General features: G+C 34.5%; 3 protein-coding genes across 4 annotated transcripts; 1 reads left to right on the top strand and 2 right to left on the bottom strand.

Moving 5' to 3' along the window:
- The first annotated feature begins 371 nt into the window (after positions 1–371).
- Positions 372–12,759, top strand: jtb (jumping translocation breakpoint). Of its 2 annotated transcripts, none has more exons than XM_056480126.1 (6): positions 372–734; positions 3,336–3,525; positions 7,239–7,279; positions 7,364–7,455; positions 9,426–9,505; positions 11,992–12,759. In XM_056480126.1, exons 2-6 carry the CDS (start codon positions 3,422–3,424, stop codon positions 12,146–12,148), a joined length of 474 nt encoding a protein of 157 aa, XP_056336101.1. In that variant the 5' UTR covers positions 372–734; positions 3,336–3,421; the 3' UTR covers positions 12,149–12,759. The 2 variants fall into 2 exon arrangements, with proteins under 2 accessions (XP_056336101.1, XP_056336102.1); XM_056480127.1 differs by having other exon boundaries at positions 372–547.
- A 377-nt stretch (positions 12,760–13,136) lies between these two features.
- On the bottom strand, positions 13,137–15,188 carry si:ch211-191i18.4 (uncharacterized protein LOC799350 homolog). Its single transcript, XM_056480128.1, has 3 exons — positions 14,949–15,188; positions 14,753–14,872; positions 13,137–13,590 (listed from the first exon to the last, which is right to left on the bottom strand). Exons 1-3 carry the CDS (start codon positions 15,078–15,080, stop codon positions 13,483–13,485), a joined length of 360 nt encoding a protein of 119 aa, XP_056336103.1. The 5' UTR covers positions 15,081–15,188; the 3' UTR covers positions 13,137–13,482.
- A 2,793-nt stretch (positions 15,189–17,981) lies between these two features.
- On the bottom strand, positions 17,982–20,944 carry cart4 (cocaine- and amphetamine-regulated transcript 4). The gene is made up of 3 exons (XM_056480537.1): positions 20,771–20,944; positions 19,870–19,950; positions 17,982–18,390 (listed from the first exon to the last, which is right to left on the bottom strand). The coding sequence occupies exons 1-3, from the start codon at positions 20,897–20,899 to the stop codon at positions 18,283–18,285; spliced, it is 318 nt and encodes a 105-aa protein (XP_056336512.1). The 5' UTR covers positions 20,900–20,944; the 3' UTR covers positions 17,982–18,282.
- Between the last annotated feature and the right edge of the window lie 2,036 nt (positions 20,945–22,980).

Raw genomic sequence — 22,980 nt, forward strand, 5'->3', positions numbered from 1 at the left:
AAGCTATTATGTTTTTAAAATGTTTTCAAGTCTTATTTCCATAAACAACACTTGGGAAATATTTGAAAACGAATTCAAATTTCACAGGAGGGCTAATAATGTAGTCTTTAACTGTATGTCCATCAATAAAATAAAAAAAACAGTGTTCACCACAAGGTGTTAGAACACTTAAAGGTGGATTAGAAAGCAAGTACAGAGCTAACCCGAGTAAACTTGACTAGAATTCTCGTTAAACGTCCAGCTCAAGCAAAGTTCCCATGTTAGGTTTCAATTAAACATCATTTATTTCCAGACGCTAAACGGGAGCCGCTCCACGAGATGGCGGTACGCTTCAAGCTCACCCGAAAGCGTCCACATTCGGCTGTGACGTAATTCTCTCCGCTGTGGAATGGCAGACAGGCCCTTATCTAGGGGACTCCGTAAATAAGCGCATTTTTGTTATTTATTCATTTATAACAGTGGTGTGTGTGTGTATCCAGAGTTTAAAGCCCGCCGTGTGTTTCGGAGATCTTCTGATGGGCCTACCTCTGGGATCGGCTGATCTGGGGTCAGTACTGCGTGTTCCTGCTGATGTGGACCGTGTTTGGCTGGAGCTTTAAAAGACTTTATCTGTTTACGAAACTACTGAACTCATGGCTGTGACGAGTCTGTATTATTGATGACAGAAGAGTGAAGTCAGGCCGTTTTATTCGACGAATTGTTTTGTCAAACGTTGAATTTGTGTTTGTTTTACGGTAGGTGATTTTCAGTAACTAACGTTATTTATGAAAACACAGTAAAGAGGATGTAAATATCTTTTTGATGACTGTTATTTGGTTTCGATGGTTATATTTGTTAAAAAAGTGAGATGTTAGTTGCTTCTGTTTATTTTTCTTAGTATCTTTTAGTAAAACGACTTGTGTAACGTTAACGTTAGTTTACTTTAACTTGGCGAACTAACGTAACGTGGAAGTGTCTTGTATACTTTGTTATTAAAAGGCGATGTTTTTGTATGATCTTTCTTTAACACGTCGCTTGTCTGTTTAGTCATCACGTAACTTAAATAGCTCAGATAATGAGATTATGACAATGTAGAACTGAAGTTACCTTCTGCCCGACTGTCTATATCAGTTTTTATGAATCAAATGTTTTTTTTTTCATCAAAAAAAAAAAGGTTAGACGACCATTTCCCTGTACATTAGAATAGTTTATTTTTATCTTAGAAAAAATAACGTCCATCATATATATTTTTATCGTCTTTTACAGAAGACAACCATTAAATGTCAATCAGTTAACAATAACAATAGTTTATATGCGACCCTGGACACTGAAGCAAAGTCATTCGGCGCATTCAGACTTTCTTCTTAATAACATAATTTCTAAAAAAATATTATTTGCAAATTCTAAATAGGGAAATCATATTAGCAACCAATGACTATCAAAGTACAACATTGTTCACAGTCAATTAAATAGTGCTTGTGTTGTTTTGAAGTCATACTTGAATACAATTTCACACGGAATATTCAAAGTCGCATGGTAAACAGTATAGGGAGCCTTATAATGAACGAATGTGAGAATATAAAGCCACATAAAATACCACAAAACCTTCAGTGTAATATTTTTTAAATTGAGATTCATACATCACCTAAAAGTTGAATGAATAAGGTTACATTTATGTGTATATTTTGTCTGTTTAGTTATCATATAATGTAAAAAGCTTAGATAATGAGATCATGACAATCTAGAACTTGTTACCTTCTGACCGTCTGTCCTTATCAGATTTCATGAATCATCCGGGTTTTCTAGCATCAAAAAAGCATTTAAGGGACTTTTTCCCTGTACATTAGAATAGTTTAATTTTATCTTAGAAAAAAATGTCCATCATATATCTTTTTATCGTCATTTACAGAAGACAGCGGTTAAAATGTAATTCCGTTAACAATAGTTTATATGCGACCCTGGACACTGAAGTAAAGTTGGTTTTATTTTCACACATTCAGACTTTCTCTGTAATATAATTTCAGAAAAATTTTATTTGCAAGTTCTAAATGGGGAAATCATATTAGCGGGCAATGGCTATCAAAGTGTGGCCCTGTTCACGTTCAATTAAATAGTGCTAATGTTGTTATACTTAAATACAATTTTACACCAAATATTCAAAGTAGTGTAGGTAAACAATATAGGGAGTCTTAAAAGCAAGGGTGTCCAAACTTTTTTCATGAAGGGCCAAAAACCAAACTTGATTGAGGCTAGTGGGCCGAATGTAAATCTAGTTGCCATGGGTAGTTTCCCAATCTATTTAATAATATTTAAAAAGAATTAGGAAACACTGCTTCATATTAATTAAAACAGTATAATTTGTTTTACATTTTATAATAACCTTATTACAGTAAAAACAATCTCATTTATAACAGAATGGAGTTACACTAGTTTTTGCCTTGATTTTCTCTCCAATGTCTTCTGCATAGTCCTCTATCTGTCGAGTCTCAGTATTTACATTTTTAAAAATCTGATTCATTTACAACATTTAATTGAAACATTTAATGCAGTTTGCTTTTTTTGTAGCTCAGCAATAAAACAAACAGTAAAGTTTATGTCAGATGGAATGGTGGGCCAAATGAAAGGTTACAATAGGCCAACTTTGGCCTGCAGGCCCTACTTTGGGTGTCTCTGCTTTAAAAAATCGCATATAAATCCACATAAAATACCATGAAACCTTAAGTGTTTTTTTTTTTTTTACTGAGATTTATACATCACTTGAAAGATAATTAAATGAGGTTTACATTCATGTATACCTTTTTATGATGTGACAATATTTGGTTGATGTACAACTTGAATATCTGGAATCTCAGAGTTAAAAAAGTATTAATATTGAGAAAATCCAAAAGAAGTGTTTGGAAGTGCTTAGGAATGCACATTACCCATATAACATGAAATTGGTATTGTAGCCAAGGGTCACCAAAATTTAATATTTAATTTAATGAAATGCTAAAAACAAGGCGAAAATCATTTGAGGACATGCTAGAAACTTTAAGGATGGCAAAAGTCTAATTAATAGTCATTTTTGTCAGCAAATAAATTAAAAGTTACGTAAAATATAATCAAACTTCATATGATCCTTATATTGTTTTAAATAATTCTATTAGTACAGGTCATAAAAAGTATGTTGTTTTATTTCTATATTATATCTATTAAGCTACCAATTCATTTTTCACTCAAGTAAATTAAACGATACACAATTTAATGTGCTGTATATGCATATAAAATCACTTCTGCATAAATTAATTTGACACACTCGTCACTGATCCTTATATGACATTCATTCTCATTAAACTTTTTTTAATTTGTTCCCTCAGAGACTTTGGATGTTTGCTTTAAGGAAAAGAAACTCTGAGTGACGATGAACCACCAGTGAACATCAGTCGTGTTGTTTTCTAAGCGCATGTGCACCGGAGTGATGGAGAGTGACTGCAGGATCCCCATGTCGTGTCTGAGACCCAGGATCCTGGCCCTACACGCTTTATTCTGGGGCTTAGTGTCTCTTAGGTGAGAAAAATAAATACTCATAAGTGATTTTCTCCTAATGAAACATGAGACTCACTTACGGTCATTTACTCAAATGAGAAGTTCCCCCAAAAATGTCAGTATTGCAACAGAAACAAAAGATTTGAACATACCGTTCAAGTCAACATTATTAGCTCTCCTGTGAATTTTCTTTTTTAAGTATTTCCCAAATGATGTTTAACAGAGTAAGGAATTTTTTCACAGTATTTCCTATAATATTTTTTTCTTCTGGATTAAAGGGAAACCATGAAACCCCCATCTTTTCAGTTCAAGTCTACCTCAGAATATTTAAAAAAAAATGCTTCATGTTGCATGGCTGGCAGAGCAGAGGAAAAAGGGGGGTCGAACAACTGTTGTCGGTTGGCTCACAAAATGAGACAAACCGTGAGGAGACCCATGATTTTATAGTTTATGCAGTTAAAAATCGAAAAAATAAACAGAAAGTAATTTAATGTCCTGCTATATATGTTATTCGTAATTTCATATACACACAACCACAATTTGTTATATCATCATAAAGATAATCGTGTTTATATAAACATTATAAATGAGGAAGACTTCTCCTGAAACCCCGGGCCTTAAAGCAGACACAGTGGAAAGCAGTGCAGCAGGTCTCTTTCCCTGTCTATTTCAACCATTAGCCCTGCCGGTAATCTGGAGGATTTTAAACATAGGCGAACACAGCAGCAAGGATAGGCGATGTGTCTGAATGTCCACCATTCTCCAAATCTCGGACAGCTCTCTTGACAAAAATGCTTTCTGGATCGGCCCTGACAGAATCGTGGGTTAAAAACATGCAACAAACCCTGTGGATCATCGAAACAAACACATACGACCCGTGCCGTGCGTGGTCTCACCCAGTCATCGGGTCTTGCAGCTTGGCAGGTCTGCCTTGCTTTCGGGCAGCACATGCTCTCATGAATAATGAAGAAGCAAGGTCTTCTCATAGGATAAGAAAACTTCACTATGAATAATAATGAGAAACTGACGCGTTATCACTCCACTAGCAGATTTGCACTACGTCATCGATTTTGATCCCGCCCCAAAAATTATTTTAAACCCGGAAGTTGTAATTATCTGACAAAAGCTCTAAATTGTCCAGTTTTTCCCACAATTAAAGCTGACAGGTGCTAACGTTGGCTTAACTGATGCTCAACACACACAAATTTTTTCAAAAAGTACTCCAGGGTGTCCTGAATTTTGGCTAGAATAAAAGCAGTTTTTGATTATTTTTTTAATCTCAATATTATTACCACTTAAGCTATATATTTTTTCAGATTGTCTACAGCAGTGGTTCTCAAACTTTAAAGCCAGCGACCCCCAATGTAAGATCGTCAAGAACTTGCAACCCCCCTCTACCAAAGCATATCCTAACAATAAAAATAACTTCTTTTAAGCTTTTTAACTATATTTACTATATATTACAGGGCTTGAAATTAACATTTTTGCTTGGTAGTACTGGTGCTCCTAACTTTTTAAAATGTAGGCCCCCCAGCCAAAATTTAGTCGCACCCATTAATTATCGCACCGTTACTACAAGTTTTATTAACAGATTTATTGCATTTGAAATCAACACTTATCAAAACTAACAAGCAAAAATATATATATGCATGCGTGAGGAAAATATGCCTCAACGAATTCCCGTTATCACAAGAAAATACATTTTTATAACACAACTGAGTGACCAAAAGATACACGGAAGAACCGCTCACCGGCCCTGCACGCACTGCTTGACATGAATGAATCTGTTAACGATAACTGTGCTGTGTTCTCATGCCTGGTGTCTGATATTGCACAGATGCTTTTGACACACCTTATTATTTGCATACGTCATTTTAATAGCAATACCGGTCTTTTCATGAGCTGCAATATTAGTTTAATCTTAGTCAATGCAAGCCCTTTTGCGATGGTGTACGTAGTGTTAAATTTTACATATAGCTGCCACTTGCCGTGCTGACAGCGTCTGGCAAATAAATGAAGGATTAAACAGAACCTCTTGTGCTTAAAATGTGTAGATGGGGCAAACGGTTGCCTGAAAATTCTGTCCCACAGACTTTACAGTGAATGCTTTTATTTATTTTCAAAGCAGACTTGAAGCAAATGGAAGTCTTTTATCTACTCTTTGAAAAGTGTAGATGGTGGATTAACATTCACTACATCATCAGTAATCAGATGTGCCATTATTTGTAGCTTTAGGTGGTTTCTAAAACAAAATCTGTCAGTGTTGTTTCCATTCTCATCTTTAGCGCTTTACATTTTCGCAGTTGTAGCTCCTGTCATCTGAAGGCAGAAGGCGTTGGCTTAGTGATTGACAGCTGATTTTAACCAATCCATTCGTGTTTAGTTCTAGAGCAGTGGGCCAATAAGAAGAGCGCGAAAGCGGGGCAAGCATTGCAGGCTTTGTTTACTGCTGCAAGTTGACATGACAACAGTTTTAAACTGTTCCTGAGCGCTGTCTTTCAAGTGCAAATATCTTTTAAAAAATCTGAAAATATTAGCTTTCACTTGTAATACTGAAAAATATATACTATAATCACTGAAAATTACACCATTTTTAAATCACTCGCGACCCCTTGAAATTATTCTGCAACCCCCGCAGGGGTCGCGACCCCCAGTTTGAGAACCACTGGTCTACAGAACAAACCATCATTATTCAATGACTTGCTTAATTACCCTAACCTGCCTAGTTAACTTAATTAACCTAGTTAAGCCTTTAAATGTCACTTTAAGCTCAATACTAGTATTTTGAAAATATCTAGTCAAATATGATTTACTGTCGTCATGGCAAAGATAAAAGAAATCCGTTATTAGAAATGAGTTATTAAAACTATTGTATTTAGGAATGTGTTGAAAAAAATCTTCTCTCCGTTAAACAGAAATTGGGGAAAAATAAAAAGTAAACAGATTTTTATGTTATGTAATATTTATTGCTGTAGATGTGTTAATTTGGATAGGATAGTAGAAGTTACAGACAGGAAAGTATTAGGAACAGAGAGAGGGGAAGAGTCGACAAAGGACCTCGAGCTGGGAATCGAACTCTGGTCGCCGTGAGCACCATGGTGCTATATGTCGGTGCACTTGACCACTAGGCTATTGGCGCCAACCTGTTGATGTCTTTTTATTGTCATACTTCTTTTATTATTATTATTATTATTATTATTATTATTATTATTATCACAGAAAAGCAATATTTATATAATGTTGAAGATTTGGTCCATGAAATAGCTAGATATTTCAATATAAAATGGCGATGAATTCAAAATTCTCTCTTTCGGAATGAAACACAAAGGCTTTGATTTTGATTAGGCTCAGTGGATAGAGCTGTCGCCTCACAGCAAGGAGGTTGCTAGTTCAAGTCCCGGCCGGGTTAGTCGGTATTTCTTTGTGGAGTTTGCATGTTCTCCCCGAGTTGGCGTGGGTTTCCTCCAGGTGCTCCTGTTTCCTCCACAGTCCAAACACATGAACACGTGAATTGGATAAACTAAATTGGCTGTAGTCTATGAGTGTGTGTGAATGAGTGTATGCGTTGGGTTGTGGCTGGGTTGTGGCTGGAAGGGCGTCCGCTGTGTAAAACATGCTGGAAAGTTGGCGGTTCATTCCGCTGTGGCAACCCCTGATAAATAAGGGACTAAACTGAAGGAAAATAAATGAATGAGTGTGATTATTCATTTCATGTTCATATTTTTTTATTTTAGAGTATTCGGAGCAGCTCTTCTTAGCGATGAGAAGACAGCAGGTAAAATTAATCACAGATTCTAGAGTCTAGACTAATAGAGTGGCTCAAGTTCATGTAATAATAATCCTTGTGTTTGTCTTGCAGTTGCAGTGACAAAGGCGATGACTGCACCATGTTGGCAGCTGGAGGAGTTTGTGGTGGCTAAAGAGTGCAGTGTATGCGAGGGTTTGCAGTTGGTAAGATTCCCGAATGGAGTGTAAATGTATATACTTGATTGCTGCATCCCAATGCACATACTTTAAGTGTGTAACAGAAGTGTGTGCAAACTTTAGTCATATTTATTCCTCATTAATGGAACGTCCTGTTGACTAGTTACATGACCTGTCAATCATCTTGTCACATCATCAACATTTCTTACATATTTAAAACTATTTCTGGAAAGACTTCTTTTTTAAATGTGGATCTATTAACAATTATGGAGCTTCTATCCAAAGTAAATTAAAACTTTTTTTTGTAGTTATTTTAAAATAGTTAGAGGGTGTTTGCAGGCTCTTGCAAAGTCTTAAATGTCTTGAATTTCAAAAAACAAATTAAAATTCACTGAAATATAGTGTTGGTGGTCTTAATATTAAACAGATCTTAATTTTGCTTCATGTAAAGCCACACAATCGGGCTAACAACACCTATCCAATCACCAACAATTCATCTCAATAAAACTTTCAACCAAAGGTAAATTTATTAACTCTATTTACCAAAATGGTTTAATTATCTTTCTTACAATAACATTTAAGTTTTCTATGTATTTATAGCTACCCAGTGACTGTTGTGCATTCATTTGAAATGGGTTTTTTTTGTAAGAAAGGTTAAGCTGAAGGTGTGTGTATATAACCAGGGTTTGCTGGTTACATATTAAACATATGTGGCTAAGAAATAGCTAAATTTAGAAAATGTAAGGTAAATTAGCTCAAAAATTGTGCTAAATTAGCTAAATTTTGTGCTAATAGGGCAAGTCAAAATCTTGTCCACTGGCCATTAGTAAAAATCATTAGCGTTTTGCTCTGTATAAGTCTGAAAATTCATTCATAATGCTCTTAAAAAGGTCTTAAATGCGTGAAAGCCTGGGTTATTTGTCTTTTCTATGTGTATAAATCTATGTGTTATAGAATTGTTATTTTTAAACTGTATTTAAATGTGTTTTGTTTTGCCATGGAATATTCATTGAAGCTGATATGGCAATAAACTCTAAACTGTCCTTCTCACTTACAAATGTAATTTTCTTACCATATTGCAGATGCAGTAGCAGGTTAATCTGGTGTTCCAAATGCGTCTTTCTAAAAGTTGATATTGTTGCAGATGAACTATAACAGAAATAAATATTTTCCTTTTAGGTTAGATAATATTTAATTATCGTTCATACATCTTTACCTAAGACTCTCCACTCAATCGTCTGTTGTGCGTATCCATCATAACTGTAGTTTAACGGCTAATTTACTGTTAGCTGTAGATCTATTCGAATTCATATCCAACACGCAATGTATTGTAGGAAGTATTAGTCGAGTTTTTACCAGAAATAGTAGACCACCAGAGTAACTTTGGAATACTCGTTTTTATTTAATTATTTTCCCTTGGTTTAGTCCGTTATTTTTCAGGGGTCACCACAGCGGAATGAACCACCAGCTATTCCAGCATATGTTTTATGCAGCGGATGCCCTTCCAGCTGCAACCCAGTACTGAGAAACACCCATACACTCTTGCATTCACACATGCACACTCGTACACTGCGGCCAATTTAGTTCATCCACTTATTAGACTTATAGCGCATGTTTGGACTGGGGGGAAACCGGAACACCCGGAGGTACATGCAAACTCCACACAGAAGGCCAGCTGGGACTTGAACCAGCAACCTTCGTGCTGTGAGGTGACAGTGCTAACCACTGAGCCACCGTGCCGCTATACTCGTTTTCAACATGCTTTGATTTGGGACACACACTTTCTTTTTCTGAATGCTCTGTAAGATTGGTAGTATGAAATTAGGATGCAGCGCATGTCTGCATGCAAATGCTTTGAGATGCTGCCAGGTGATTTATTACAATAACCACATTCTAATTTAACATGTTTAAATATAATTTTGTATATATATATATATATATATATATGCATTTTCTTTTATTTTGCTTGCCTTGTAAGCCCTTTGTAATCTTCACAGAAAACGATACAAGCCTGCAGCCAAACTGGATTTATAGAAAAGATCAACTGCACAAAGTCTAACAGAGATGAATACAAAAGGTCAGTGACTTTCCATCTAAAATGTGTGTCTTGGTCTGTTTGACTAACAACGCCAAGCTTTGAAGCCATATACTTGTAGGCAAACCTATTAAAAAAAGTCCCATTGGTTTCACAATAGCTAAAATGTTATACTTTTAACTGTTTATACAGTTTTGGCATTTTTTTTGTACTTAATTCAGTTTAAATCACTCAGTGTTGTTAATGGAATGGGATATAAACAGCAAATTGTACAAAGTAAATAAAATAATATCATTTTAAAAACGATCAGGTAGTACATAAACAATGTAGAATGGGCCACTCAAGACTTACACATGCATATTTATTGAAAGGGTACAAAAAAGGCAATTTGTGACTTGTATAAAAACATTTTGACGATAAAGCATAGTTTAATATAATGTATATTTTTAAATGATATCAGAGAATGATTTTATTCTGGAAATATCTTAAAACGGCATCATCTGGAGGAACGTTAGATTATTTATCATTGATGTAATTGAAAAATTGTAAATTTATCAGTGATCTTGTTATTTGTATATTCTTTTGTACAATTAATTATTAAGAAACCATTATGATTGTAAATTCTATATTGAATTTTTACTACTTGTGTTGCCATGAATGTAGCCAATGCTGCTGATATGGCATCAAAACATAAATAAATGTAAATCTCTGTTTTGTTGAGTCATTATGTTGGAATTTTTCACACTTCTGAGTAAAAACTCAGCTTAAAATGGGATGATAAATTAAGAAAGAATTTGACTTTTTCTTGCAATTCCAAGTAGAGCTGCACAGTTTATCGTTTGAGCATCGATATCGCAATGTGTGTGTCTGCAATAGTCCCATCGCAAGATATGCAGGGTTGAGTTGGGATTATAGATGACCAGAAACCACAGGTCAAAACACATGAGATTTGTGGAGACTCTGCAAAATTTAAGCTTAATAGAGTGAAAGTTAATCATGTGCATGTTTTTGAGGCCTGTGACTATAAGAGAGTTCAAAGCATTTTAATAAAGCATAAAGAAGTTTAATAAAGATTCTTTTTATCAAACCATTTACATGTTGAAGACTATGCAGTGTTAATTCACATTTGATTATTCAATTTCTGTGCCTGAATACTGTTAGACTCTCCACAAAACCATATTGCATGGTTTATTTCACTTTAATATTTTCTCTGCAGTGTTTGTTTATGACTGTTTTTTGTTTATTATATGTATATTATACATTACCTAAAAATATATTTATATTTCACTCCCCTATAAAATCATCCAAATCGATCAAAAGCCTTTGCAAAAAGAGTTAAGTCATCTGGTGAAATTAGATCACAATATATTATTTATAACGCAACATATATCGCAGAGAAAAAATATTGCTATGTCAAAGTGTTCCAATATCATGAAGCCCTAATTCCAAGTTTATGTCACCGTTTCAATTGTCTTCTGATAATTCAGGTTCTCTAGTTTGCATTAATTTGCCCAAAAGTTTTTTTTTTTTTTTTTTTTCATTTGTTTTTCAGGGATGGAAACACTTTACGCAAATAGTTTACCCAACTCCCCCCTATTCACAAGTTCAACTTACAGTTTAATGCATGTTCTAGGACTGCATGATTTTGGAAAAATCAGACCTTGCGATATTTAGTTTTTCTGTAGTAAATATTGCGAAATACTGTATGTACAAGTTCACCAGATGATTTAAACTGCTATTTGGAAAGAATTTATTAAATTGAATTGATTGGGATAATTCTGTATGGAAGTTAATTACAGTATGCATGAAATGTAATAAATACAAAAGCGCAAAGACAATAGTAGTGTGATAATAGTAGTGTTTTATAGTTTTCAGGGCAGTCACATAGTATTCAAGTAAAGAATTTGAATAATCAGTGTAAAATAACACTGCAAAAGTCTTTACTGTATAAATAATTCCATAAAAAAGTATTCTTTATTAAAGAATACTATATGTGCCTGAATACTTTAAACTCTGTCAAGCGTTGATGATAATCTGATAATCTTGATAATCTGATAATCTTTCACTCCATTATGGTGCAATAACTTCACAGGTTCACTTCTCATGTGTTCTAAACAGTTTCTCTTGGTCAACTTTAATCATAACTCAGCATTGCATATCCTGCGATGTGACTATTGTGAATGTGCACATTGTGATATCGATGCTGAAATGATATATTGTGCAGCCCTAGCATATACAGTTGAAGTCAAAAATATCGGCCCTCCTGTACATTTTTCTTCATATTTCCCAAAAGATTTTTAACAGTATTTCTAATGATATTTTTTCTTCTGGAGAAAGTCTTTGTTTTATTTAGGCTAGAATAAAAGCAGTTTTTTTTAACCATTTAAAGGTCAATATTATTAGCCACCTTAAGCAATATTATTTTCTTGATGGTCTACAGAACAAACCATCATTATACAATGATTTGCCTAATAAGCACAACTTGCCTGATGCTAAGCTAATTCTCTTTCTCTTCGATTTCCATCCAGCTGTCGCTCAACAAAAATGGAGGAGCATCTGTTTTGGAAATTCGAAGGAACAATGCTGGCTCTCACTGTTGTCTTTGCAATAATGGTGGTGATCAGGCAACGCTCGCTTGACCGCCAAGCCTCAGACAAGGTCCGGAGGCAGATAGAATCTATTTAGTTGACCGAACGAACAATACTAAATGTTTAGGGGCTTCGGGGGCCTGTTGTTATAGACTCTCAGCAAAGGGCATAACCCAACAGCCCACAGAGACTTCCAGACATTATCTGACTAGATGCACAAAGACTCTGAACAGACACGTCGTGCTTTCACTTCCCAGACTGAGATTAATCGTGGCCGCTGCTCTGTGCAGGATTTAACTTTAACTTCTCCAGTGGAATAGATGTGAACATCCATTTTGAATCTGCAAACATTATGCAAGATTGGAGTCCTGTCTCTGTTTTGTTGAAGCTCTGCATATACCTGTTCTTACAAATGCTGTGAAGGTGGTGTGTGTAGAACGAATATGAGAGTGTGTGTTGCATGTTTTAAATGATCCCTAAAGCACATCAAGTATTTTCTTAAACTGAGAATGAACTCTACGGTCATTTTTTGTTCTGTTATTATGGGTTTATGTTATACAAGGTGTTATTTTTTTGGCTCTGTTCATTTTGGAAAGTGCTACAGATCATGTCTTTTTCCTCACTTGCTCTAAACTGACGCACTCATCCATCCATTAACATTGACCTGTTTCTTCCTGGAGCCTTAAAATTCATTTGAATAACCGTGAATGTGCAGTTGTCGTTTGTTAAAATCCTTTATTTTCAGTATATATTTTAAAGTGTTTCTTCTTTAGATGCTTCTAAATCCTCTTTGTTAGGTTTTTTTCTTCTTTTTGGTCATAGTGTTACTAAGTCTTTGCCCTCCTGAGTGAAAAAGAGATTTTTTTTTAATGAAAAGTATGTGAAGAAATGGCTTGGTTCGTAATCTATACCAGCTCTGTAAACACATCTGACTGATATATGCAAGAATGCATTGTACTGTATATTGAAGCAGCTTGAGATTGTTCATTCTGGAACGTTTCATTTTAAAGCACTTCACAGGCATTCGATGGTTAAATTTCAATGAACACAAGATTATCTGCCATCATCTGCAGAAAGACTACTGGTTTTGGGTATAAAAGTACATTTTTATTTACAATAATGATTGGTTTGACAACATGATACATGTATGTTAAGGCTAATGGTGGTTATTTTATTTAAACTCCACATTTTATGAAAGAAACCATGTGAATTTGGTCCGACTTTGTCCTGTAGTCAACTTCACTGATCTACCTAAAATGTAAACAGTGTATTTTTATGAATGATGTGTGACACTTCCTGTCCTCTGTTGATAAAACTGAGGAATAAATAGGATAAGGAATTTTCTGTAGTCACATGATTGTTTCATGAATGACTTTTATGTATTTTGTGATTTTATTTTAAAAGAGGGAGGGAGAGAGAGAAAGAGTGAGGTCACAATGTCCATAAAAAGAAATGAGAGCACTTTGATCGTTTTGGGCAGGAGCAGATGTGGCCATGCTGAGAATATTTCATCGCAGAACAGAACTTTTCAGTGTTGCACTGTGGAGAGAAAGAAAAGGACAAATGGTAAGAAATATTTATTCTCAAATGTAGATTAAGTTTGTTTAATTCCACACAGTGACCTAAAGCTGAGCAATTCCATGCAGATGTCAACCTTGCCATGAAAAAATATATATATGTTTTCACCAAAATAGCGAAACCCTTTCTACATTTTTTTTTGTAGGCTTGTATTTTACAGTACTGTAAAAATGCTAATTTTTTTACACAATTCTATTTGATTTACCAAAGTCACAGGTGCCAATTTCACATCTGTCTCATCCATAATGAAGATTGTTCCTCATAAATGCAAAATTGTCAAATAAAATAAAATCACTCATTTTTGTTCTATAGAGAGCCAACCCTTATCCTGTTGATTAGCATTATTTCTTTTGGGTTGTGCAGTTTAATTCACAGAATTTCAACAAAGTATGTTGTATACTGCAAACACACAGACTTTTTGGTCACATCCATAGCGCATGTTTATTTTCCTCATTTAAAACATTTTACATGTTTACAGATTGACATTTTTCTGATCCCTTAACTCTGTGGTCAGTTGATTTGGAAAATATAAACAGATGTTTTAATATAATGATAACATAGACTTTGTCTGTGAATTTATATGTTGTTACTGCAAATGTCACATTCATAACGCTGGAATTGCTCAGCTGGAGTTTCCAGACATGTCATTTACAAATTTAATTCAAATTAATAACACATGGCAGTCAGAATACAAATGTGTCACAAGTAACCAAAACATTCATTTAAATTTCAAGATTAAATCTATTTTAAAGTCATAGTTCACCCAAAAATTAAAATATACTCACTATTTACTCTGCCTCAATTGGTTTACAGTTTCTTTGGGTTTTCTTTCTTCAGTTCAACACATTAGAATATATTTTGAAGGATAAAAACCTGTAAAAACTGACTTCCATTGTAGAAAATACAATAACATGAAAGTCAATGGCTACAGTTTCCATCATTCTTCAAAATATATTTTGTGTTAAGCAAATTAAGCTTAAGGTTTAAAGCAGGTAAGGGCTAAATAACGTTAAATGATGATATGATTTGTGGGTGAACTGCCCCTTTTCAGATTTTATAAAACAGCAGTGTTTGTTACTATATGGGCTACAGAATCAAAGTAAGCAGAAGTGAAATAGCCTACCAAAATTGTTATCCTCCTCCTCTTCAGACGTCTACAAACACCTGGCAAACGGTTGAACTTTTTCTTTAAAATGGGTAGGACTTGTCTCTGAAGATTGTCTTTAAATTTTGGCACTCTTGTCTGAAATAAACAGCACATTTTACGATTACCAGTCAATCTGCAGCCTGAAGTACGCACGCGCGATTTTTCAACTCACCGCTTCCGTTGGGTTGTCGATAAACAATCCAGTTGGGTGGTAATCCGGCGGTCTTGATTCGACGCCACTGCTTTCAAAGTAAATATATACAACAAAGTGCAGCACTACGACAAGTGTAGATAAATTTGACATTATATTTACAAACTACTCGCGTGTAGTAGGCTAAAGCTTGCTCTAGTTGCGAGTCTGCTACGAGTTTTGCCCTAAAGGCTCGTTGGGTTTATTGGTTCAGACCTTTTACGTCACAGGAGATTGTTGTTGATCATCCCTGATGAAAGCGGTTTGATGAGATTTTCTAGGATTAATCGCGGCCAGATTTCTCTTTATACAACTCATCTGTCCCTTTACAACATTTAGTTGAATTTATAATGATGTCAAGCCTGTTGACAAATCTTGCAGTATAGGCTAATCCTCTTTGTTTAAAGAAGATTTAAAAGACAGAGGGGGTTGCTCTGTAAATCTGGATGTGACTTTAGTTTTCGACCTGTATCTCGTTATCATGTTTGTTTTCTTAAATTAAGAAAGAATATAAACGTGTGGCAGTTTTTTTATATAAAAAAGTTGCGAAAAATGCTACATTTGCTAAATTCACCTCATGTTTTAGCATCAGTGGGCGTTTGTGGCCATTTATGCGAGTTGTTGCTTGAGATATGGTTGCGGCCGGAAGTTAACGAAAATGATTTATATTATTTATTAAATTTCACATTTATTGTATTTTATTAACGGCTACCCCCAACCCTACAGTGACGAAATAAAAACAATAGTTGCACAAATTATTATTTATGTTATTTATATAAATGTAAATAATAAATAAATAAATAAATGTCTACCCCTACTCTAAACCCAACCATCACAGTACTGTAAAAATATTAATTATTGTTATACAGTGTCATAAAAAAATATGCTATATTGACGTGCATATCCACAGCTGTATCCTATCTAGACTTTACCATTTCTGTGCAACACTTCCGGTCTCATTTGCTTTCAGCCATTTTATTTGTACAAAAACAGAGTATTATGCTGATTGACACCTTTTCATGTGGTATTTTAATTTAAGTAATCATAAACACATTTGTTTACTAAATTCTATAGGCTACCATTGAATCACAAGACATTTGCAGAAAACAGTTTACTTCCACATTGAAAATAGGTTGACAAAGTTGAGTTTACGCCACACAAGATTCCGGCTTGTTAAAGTTTTCACATTTTGAAGAAATCGTGATCACAACTCACTACAATTGACAGTAAATGGGAACTTTGTGTAACCTTCGTAATGGAGATTAATTTAGCTATAGAATTCTACATCAGAGAATCACAACATGTAAAATGTTGGCATTTCAATTATGGTAATGGAGTATATGCACACAGACTTTTAATTTTCAGTCAGCCAGCCCAAGAGCTTCCGGTAAACTGTCTTTCCATTATAAAACTGCCACGTTTAAGATCTGATTTCCTTAAAAATCAGGGATCTTCACTGCCTTATACTATAGATATATGATATAAAGTGGGTCTCAGACCGGACAAGAAGCACTGCATTAAATTCCATTATCCCCGCCATGTCTTGAAAATATGACAGTTTATTTTACTGCAGTGTTTTCAATGGAGTTTCAGCGCTCGCCTGCGCTAGTGTTTACACTGTATTTCATCTTGTTTTATGCTTGAAGAACAAATGCTGAAGTCTATTTAACTGAATGTATTTCAATGACATTACCAAGTTGATGCTGTAAAAGGAACCTTATGAAACTGAAAATGGTCACATTAAGCTTTCACCAGAAGTTTATCATTGGCTGAAAAACACTAGCTGTGCATATAGCCCATTACAACATAGTATGAACGTTTACAAAGTCAAGGTAACTGTTCTGCTTGGGCGTTTTCAATAAACAGTAAATCAACAAAAATGTGAGGGTATTAAATATTTTCATGTCATAAATGAAATTAAGCACTGTAGTAAAATTTAAAGTGCACTGAAAAAAAAACTTTCAAGCAGTACTTCATTCAATTTAAAGTTTATCTTTCATTTCAGTTTAATATTATTTTGTTTTATTTTTCAAGTAATACATTTTAAGTTCAAAACATAGTAAAAGATTTATGTTTTAGATTAAGAGCTCAACTAAGAAATATACCAAGGTAAAATTTTAAGGTTATTCACACAGGCGAGTGCATGCGTATAAACGGATACTCAGTGTGCTGTGTACTTTCATGGACCTAAAAAAATGTCTAAGGCAAATGGTTAATTTTTATTGGCTCAAGTGATCAAATTTAGATGTGAAACCATTACCCTACATTTTTTAATTGGATGAATGAAAAGCTATATCTTTTTGTTCAGAACTAAAAAGGATTTAATTTAATTCCTTCAACAAAACATATATGCTTATAACAGGTTATATAAAATTGTTCTCATGGAGATAAAAAATATTAAGGCAAATTATTTATTTTCAGTGGGTCAAGTGATATAATTAGATCATTTTTAATTGGATGAGTGAAAGCTTTTTTCCAGTGTGGTAGTTCACACCAAATTGCAATTGTCAACAGTTATCATAGATTACTCAAATTGTTCCAACCCTGTAAATTTCTTTCCTCAAATACTACTCAAATACTATTTTTTCAAATGTCTTTTGTGTACAAAAGAAGAAACTAAAAGAAAACAATATCTTCTGCAAGTGAACTATGCTTATAAAATGACTCTTATATGGGTCATCTGAACCTAAGCCAAAGGTACTGACATTAGAAATGCTTGCAACACTGTAAAAAACACATTTATGATCATATTTTATATTAATCATGAAGCTAATCAAGTTTCTAACTTAATTTTTTTAAGTTATGCAAGCCTAAGTCAGTTTATTATCATTTAGGTTAAAATAACTCATTAGGTTAATTTGATTTAACATACAAATTTATGACAACCAGGAACATTTACAGTATAGAAACCAATGATTAATGATGATTCAACTAATTGATCACCCTTTCGGCTCTCAGCGGATGGCCCTTATTGATCATTGACCAATGCACATGCTAATATGCCTCAGTTCAAACCTTGTACAGTGTTTTACAGGTTTTATTAAACACATTTAAATGATCTCACAGAGAACCTAGACATACTTTTCAATTAGACGATATTCAGAATGAGTGAGCCTTATAAAGACATTTTATTAACTGAAAATAAACCGGTTTAATCATATACACAGGAGTTCAGCAAGATACACAACAGTGTCAGTAGTACGCCACCCATGAAAATTCACACAATAAACTGTTAACAAATGAGGTGTCAGACTCAAGCTTTGCTGTCAAGAGTTTAGCCTGAGAGAGAAGATTCAGATTATTTCTGCCAGCTCCATCAGTAGCAGCGCAAGAAGAAAGTGTTGCAGGCGGTTCCTCGCATACAGTCACACAGGCGTCCGATGCGCGGTCCGTGTTTCATGGCACACCGCTCCCCTACGTCACACTATCAGACATTGGACATCACATTTGTATTTTTTTTGTCATCTTTTTCATTTATTTAAGCATCTCTGAGTTGATTTGGCAAGCCGTGTTGTCCTTATCCTTTAAATGTATGATCAGTTTTCATGCTATCTATTACGTTAACCATACTTGCTCTCAAAAAAGGGTGTTTTGGGAACAACTTAATTGTTTTATATTCAATCAACTTAAATTTGTAAAATTACTAACTTAATTCCCGCTTGTTGTCCCAACACAGATCGATTGTGGAGTGTTTTTTTGTGTACACTATTTTGTTAACTAACCTATGTAGGCTACTCATATATTATAGTAGCACTACTTTGATTCACATTGTTGCCTTTGAGTTCTATGAGGATCTGTCATCTAGATACTGATACAATCTGTTGAGTCTTGATTAGTTTGCATGCTATTGCTAATAACATTTTATTTAGTAGTTATTCATTATGTAGCTAGTAGTTATTTGACACTAAAATTTGCAATTGTTTCTATTACCTATTCGTATCGTTCTAGACTTCTTTCTTTTTCACAGCAATGTGTAGCATTCAATTAAAATTGTAGTAACATAGAAGGTGATTAACAACGTTTTGTATCTAATAAATGTGCACTAATAAAAATTTTAGTACACTTTTTAGTGCACTTGGATTAACATTAGTATACTGGGAGCTCATTACTTTTTACTGAACTAATTAATTTTACAGAGCTAATTAACTAACTTTAGACAGAGTTAGAGTTTTAAATTCAAAATGTGTTGGATCAAGAGTCAGAGATCAAGGTTCTCTTCAGTTTGTTTCCAAAGAAAATAGGAAAAACAACAATGAATGAGGAACTGTATGATCAAATTTACAGTCATGCAACTGTTAATTAACAGATGTTTTACTTCTCAGAACTATATCTTTAACATGTAGAATAAGCACTACCTTTTGTAATAGTATAGCTTAAATATATGTATAACCTCCTAGGGCTTGAGTGTCCACATACGTGGAAAGCACATTTTAGCTCTTAGGTGGCTATTTAAAATACTTTGAAGACATACAGTGTCATCCCGCAACTGTTTTGCAGCATATGAAATGTCCCAAACCCTATTTTTAAACCCCAAATGGGACAAATTGTTGTTTTTACTGTTTTTACGATAGTCAAAGCAAGTAAAAAAAAACTCTGTTATATATGCATTAAAAAACATTCAGGAAAAAGTGTTTTATGAAAGTTTGGACCACGAGTCTACATATATGGGCATCATTTTTCTCTAAAAGTACATCATATCAAAAGATGATACTTAGATTTTTATTCTAATTAGGTTACAATAACCCTAAACAACAAGGAGAAATTTAAAAATGCATGAAAAAAAAAACACCTTGGACCTTAAGAGGATAGTATGAAACGTTTTAATGAATTAACGTTAAAAACGGCTTGCCATACTTGTTGAACGTAATTTCTGAGAAAACTACAAAAGTGGAGGAAGGTTTACCCTGGGAATGATGCTTGCTTTTTTCTCCAGAGATATCCGATTATCCTGATCTCCATCCAGAAGTTCATCGAGTGCCTCAGCCTGGACACAAACGGAGAGAAGAAGCATTCAATCGGAAGACAGAAACATTACAAACAGGTAGCCTAATATTTTTCTAGTAAAAATGTACCCACACTAAACAAATTTTGGTTCTTCGGCGGTTCCTTGTGGTCAGTAGATATTTCGCTCGTAATTATACGGGAACCAGTTTAAATTCTATATAGCACCAGTGGTTCTTGGTAATTTAATTTATGTTCTAATTGGTGTGGTTAAACGGCAACATCATTAGTTGCACTTAAAATTGTTCCCTTACGAACCAATAGGCTATGCTATTTATCACCATTTGTTTTTACTAGACTACGAGGCGTAGAACAATTCTATACGGAATAAAAAAGTAATTGCGCATATAGTAATTCTTACGATTGTAACTTTTTCCTTACAGAATTGCAAGTTTATATTACCAAATATCAACCTTAAAAAGGGGGGAAATACCAATGCAAGTAATAAGCGATAAAAATGTGAGAGATAACTCAGACTCCTGTCCTTTCCCCCTCAAGTCGCACTTCTGACTTTCCCTCAGAATTGCAGTTTAAATTCTCTAAATTGTGAGGGGGGAAATATCAAGAATGGCAAAGAAAAAGGATCGGAATTATCAAATGAAAAGTCGCAATTACATTTTTTAAATGTAAATGTTTTTTTTATCCTGTGCCAGACTATTTACATACAGCCAGTTAAGCAGTGTGATCAACAACATGATTTTGTGTGTGTGTGTGTGTGTGTGTGTGTGTGTGTGTGTGTGTGTGTGTGTGTGTGTGTGTGTGTGTGTATTTGAGTTGTAGTTATATGATGTTAGTTCACTCACCAGGTCTCTCTTGATGAACTGCTCGTCCTGGTCGCTCAGTCGGCTGTCCTGCATCTGAATCTGCGCCCTGCAGACGCTCAGCAGCGACAGGAACACGCTCAGGTAAACCGCGGCTCGGATGCTCTCCATGGTGCTGAATGCTTTGGTGTTAGTCTAAGTTCAAACTGAAGTAAAAAGTCTGCTATCTACTACTTAGCTTTTTCCAGCTCTTGTGCTCTTGCTGCCGCTTGCTATTGTTTCGCTGGGTTGCTCGGAAACTTTCCCTATTTATACGATGTCCTGCTAACGTTACCTGATGTATTCACGCGACGTCACCGCATCCGTAGGCGTTTTTTTACAGCCACTTTGAATCAGAGACGACATCGCATTGACTCAATTTGAGTTACAATTGGGTTTGAAATTCATTTTTTTCATCTTATATCCTCAAATTAATGAATATGGAGCACACAGACAGGTTAAGCAGGCTATTCAAAAGGTTAATTTTAGGATTCTTAAAGGGATAGTTCCCCCCTTTAAAAATTCTGTCATCATTTACTCACCTTTGACTTGTTTCAGAGTAATTAGAATTTGTTGCTGTTGTTGTTTTGCATGTTGAACGTAGATGTAGCCTACGACTGAACTGAACAATGCTGGAAACCTGTAACCATTGACTTGGTACTTGCTACTATGCAAGTCAGCTTCAAAATATCTTCTTTTAAAGATACAAAAAAACTCTAACTAGTTTGGATCAAGTAATGAAATATCCCTTTAAAGGTGGCACGGTGACTCAGTGGTTAGCACTGTTACTTCACAGCAAGAAGGTCACTGGTTCGAGTCCCAGCTGGGCCGGTTGGCGTTTCTGTGTGGAGTTTGTGTGTTCTCTCCGTGTTGGCGTGGGTTTCCTCCAGGTGCTCCAATTTCCCGCACAGTCCAAAGACATGCGCTATAGGTGAATTGAATAAACTAAATTGGCCGCAGTGTATGTTTGTGTGTGAATGTAGGTGTGTGTATGGGTGTTTTCCAGTACTGGGTTGCAGCTGGAAGGGCATCTGCTACGCCAAAGATATGCCGGAATAGTAGGCAGTTCATTCCGCTGTGGTGTCTCCAGATAAATAAGGGACTAAGCCGAAGGAAAATGAATGAATGAATGATCCATTTAAAGTGAGAGTTCACCCAAAAATGAATTCTGCCATCATTTACACAAATTCTGTCAAACTCTATCAAATTACACCTTTTAGTAGTTGGGTTTGTCCACTATAAAAAGTGATTATTTGCTTTACTTAATAAAAGTGAGTAAACCTGTTGCTTTAAAAACAATTAGTTGGCTTTTCTTTGCATGTAAGTAAACCTGTTTTAACTTTGAACCATTAAGTTGACAACTTATTTTTTATAATTATAATAGTGAACTATTTATAATAGTTCATTTATGTACTTCATTAAAGTCCCCAAGAAAATAAACCTATTAATATGGTTAACCATATTGTATTAATATGGTTAACCATATGGTCTAACCATATTAGCTCACAGTGCTAGTTTTGTGCTAACCATATTAATTTGTATTAATATATTAACCATATTAATAATATGGTTAATATATTTAACCATATTAATTTCAACAACATATTAAAATCAACAATATATATTAACCATAATAATATGTATTAATATGGTTAACCATATGGTCTAACCATATTAGCTCACAGTGCTAGTTTTGTGGTGAACAATTCATCTGTGTTAGTCATTAAGAAAAAATAAATAGTTTGCGCTTGTATTTTAAAATTGAAATCTGAGAATGCACTTCCTGTAGTAAAGTGAACACTTTAAAAAATATAATGTTAAGTTAATTTCTTTAGTTAATTTAGATGACACTTTTTAACCCAGTGGTTGTTTTTGTCCATATTTTACCATATTTAATTAAAACAACCCAACGTTTTTTGTGTACAGGGGTCCAAAACGACCCAAGTACAAAACGTATTTAAAAGATAAATAAAATTAGTGTTTTACCTTATAATTATTTGTAAAAAAATTCTTACTAAAACATTTCGTGAAATGAGCTGAGGGTTAAACAAAAGGTCTAAAGCTTTCTGCGAAAAGTCATTGAAATAAAAAAGCTACATCTTTTCTGCTGTGAAGAAATTACAGCAAAGCTTTTATCCAACACCACAAGCGTAAATAATGAAATGGCATGTGTCAAGCACAACTTCCACAATACACCTTACATTTCACCTCAA

This window comes from Danio aesculapii, chromosome 19, assembly GCF_903798145.1.
Source record: "Danio aesculapii chromosome 19, fDanAes4.1, whole genome shotgun sequence".
In the NCBI taxonomy this organism is placed as follows: Eukaryota; Metazoa; Chordata; class Actinopteri; order Cypriniformes; family Danionidae; genus Danio; species Danio aesculapii.

Coding starts and splice junctions, on each gene's coding strand:
- jtb (XM_056480126.1), top strand. CDS start 3,422: ATGTGCACCGGAGTGATGGAGAGTGACTGCAGGATCCCCATGTCGTGT. Junction 7,280..7,363: donor TAGCGATGAGAAGACAGCAG/GTAAAATTAATC, acceptor TTTGTCTTGCAG/TTGCAGTGACAAAGGCGATG. Junction 9,506..11,991: donor AACAGAGATGAATACAAAAG/GTCAGTGACTTT, acceptor ATTTCCATCCAG/CTGTCGCTCAACAAAAATGG.
- si:ch211-191i18.4 (XM_056480128.1), bottom strand. CDS start 15,080: ATGTCAAATTTATCTACACTTGTCGTAGTGCTGCACTTTGTTGTATAT. Junction 14,873..14,948: donor TCGACAACCCAACGGAAGCG/GTGAGTTGAAAA, acceptor TGTTTATTTCAG/ACAAGAGTGCCAAAATTTAA. Junction 13,591..14,752: donor GGAGGAGGATAACAATTTTG/GTAGGCTATTTC, acceptor TTCTCTCCACAG/TGCAACACTGAAAAGTTCTG.
- cart4 (XM_056480537.1), bottom strand. CDS start 20,899: ATGGAGAGCATCCGAGCCGCGGTTTACCTGAGCGTGTTCCTGTCGCTG. Junction 19,951..20,770: donor AGTTCATCAAGAGAGACCTG/GTGAGTGAACTA, acceptor GTTTGTGTCCAG/GCTGAGGCACTCGATGAACT. Junction 18,391..19,869: donor AAGCAAGCATCATTCCCAGG/GTAAACCTTCCT, acceptor AATGTCTGATAG/TGTGACGTAGGGGAGCGGTG.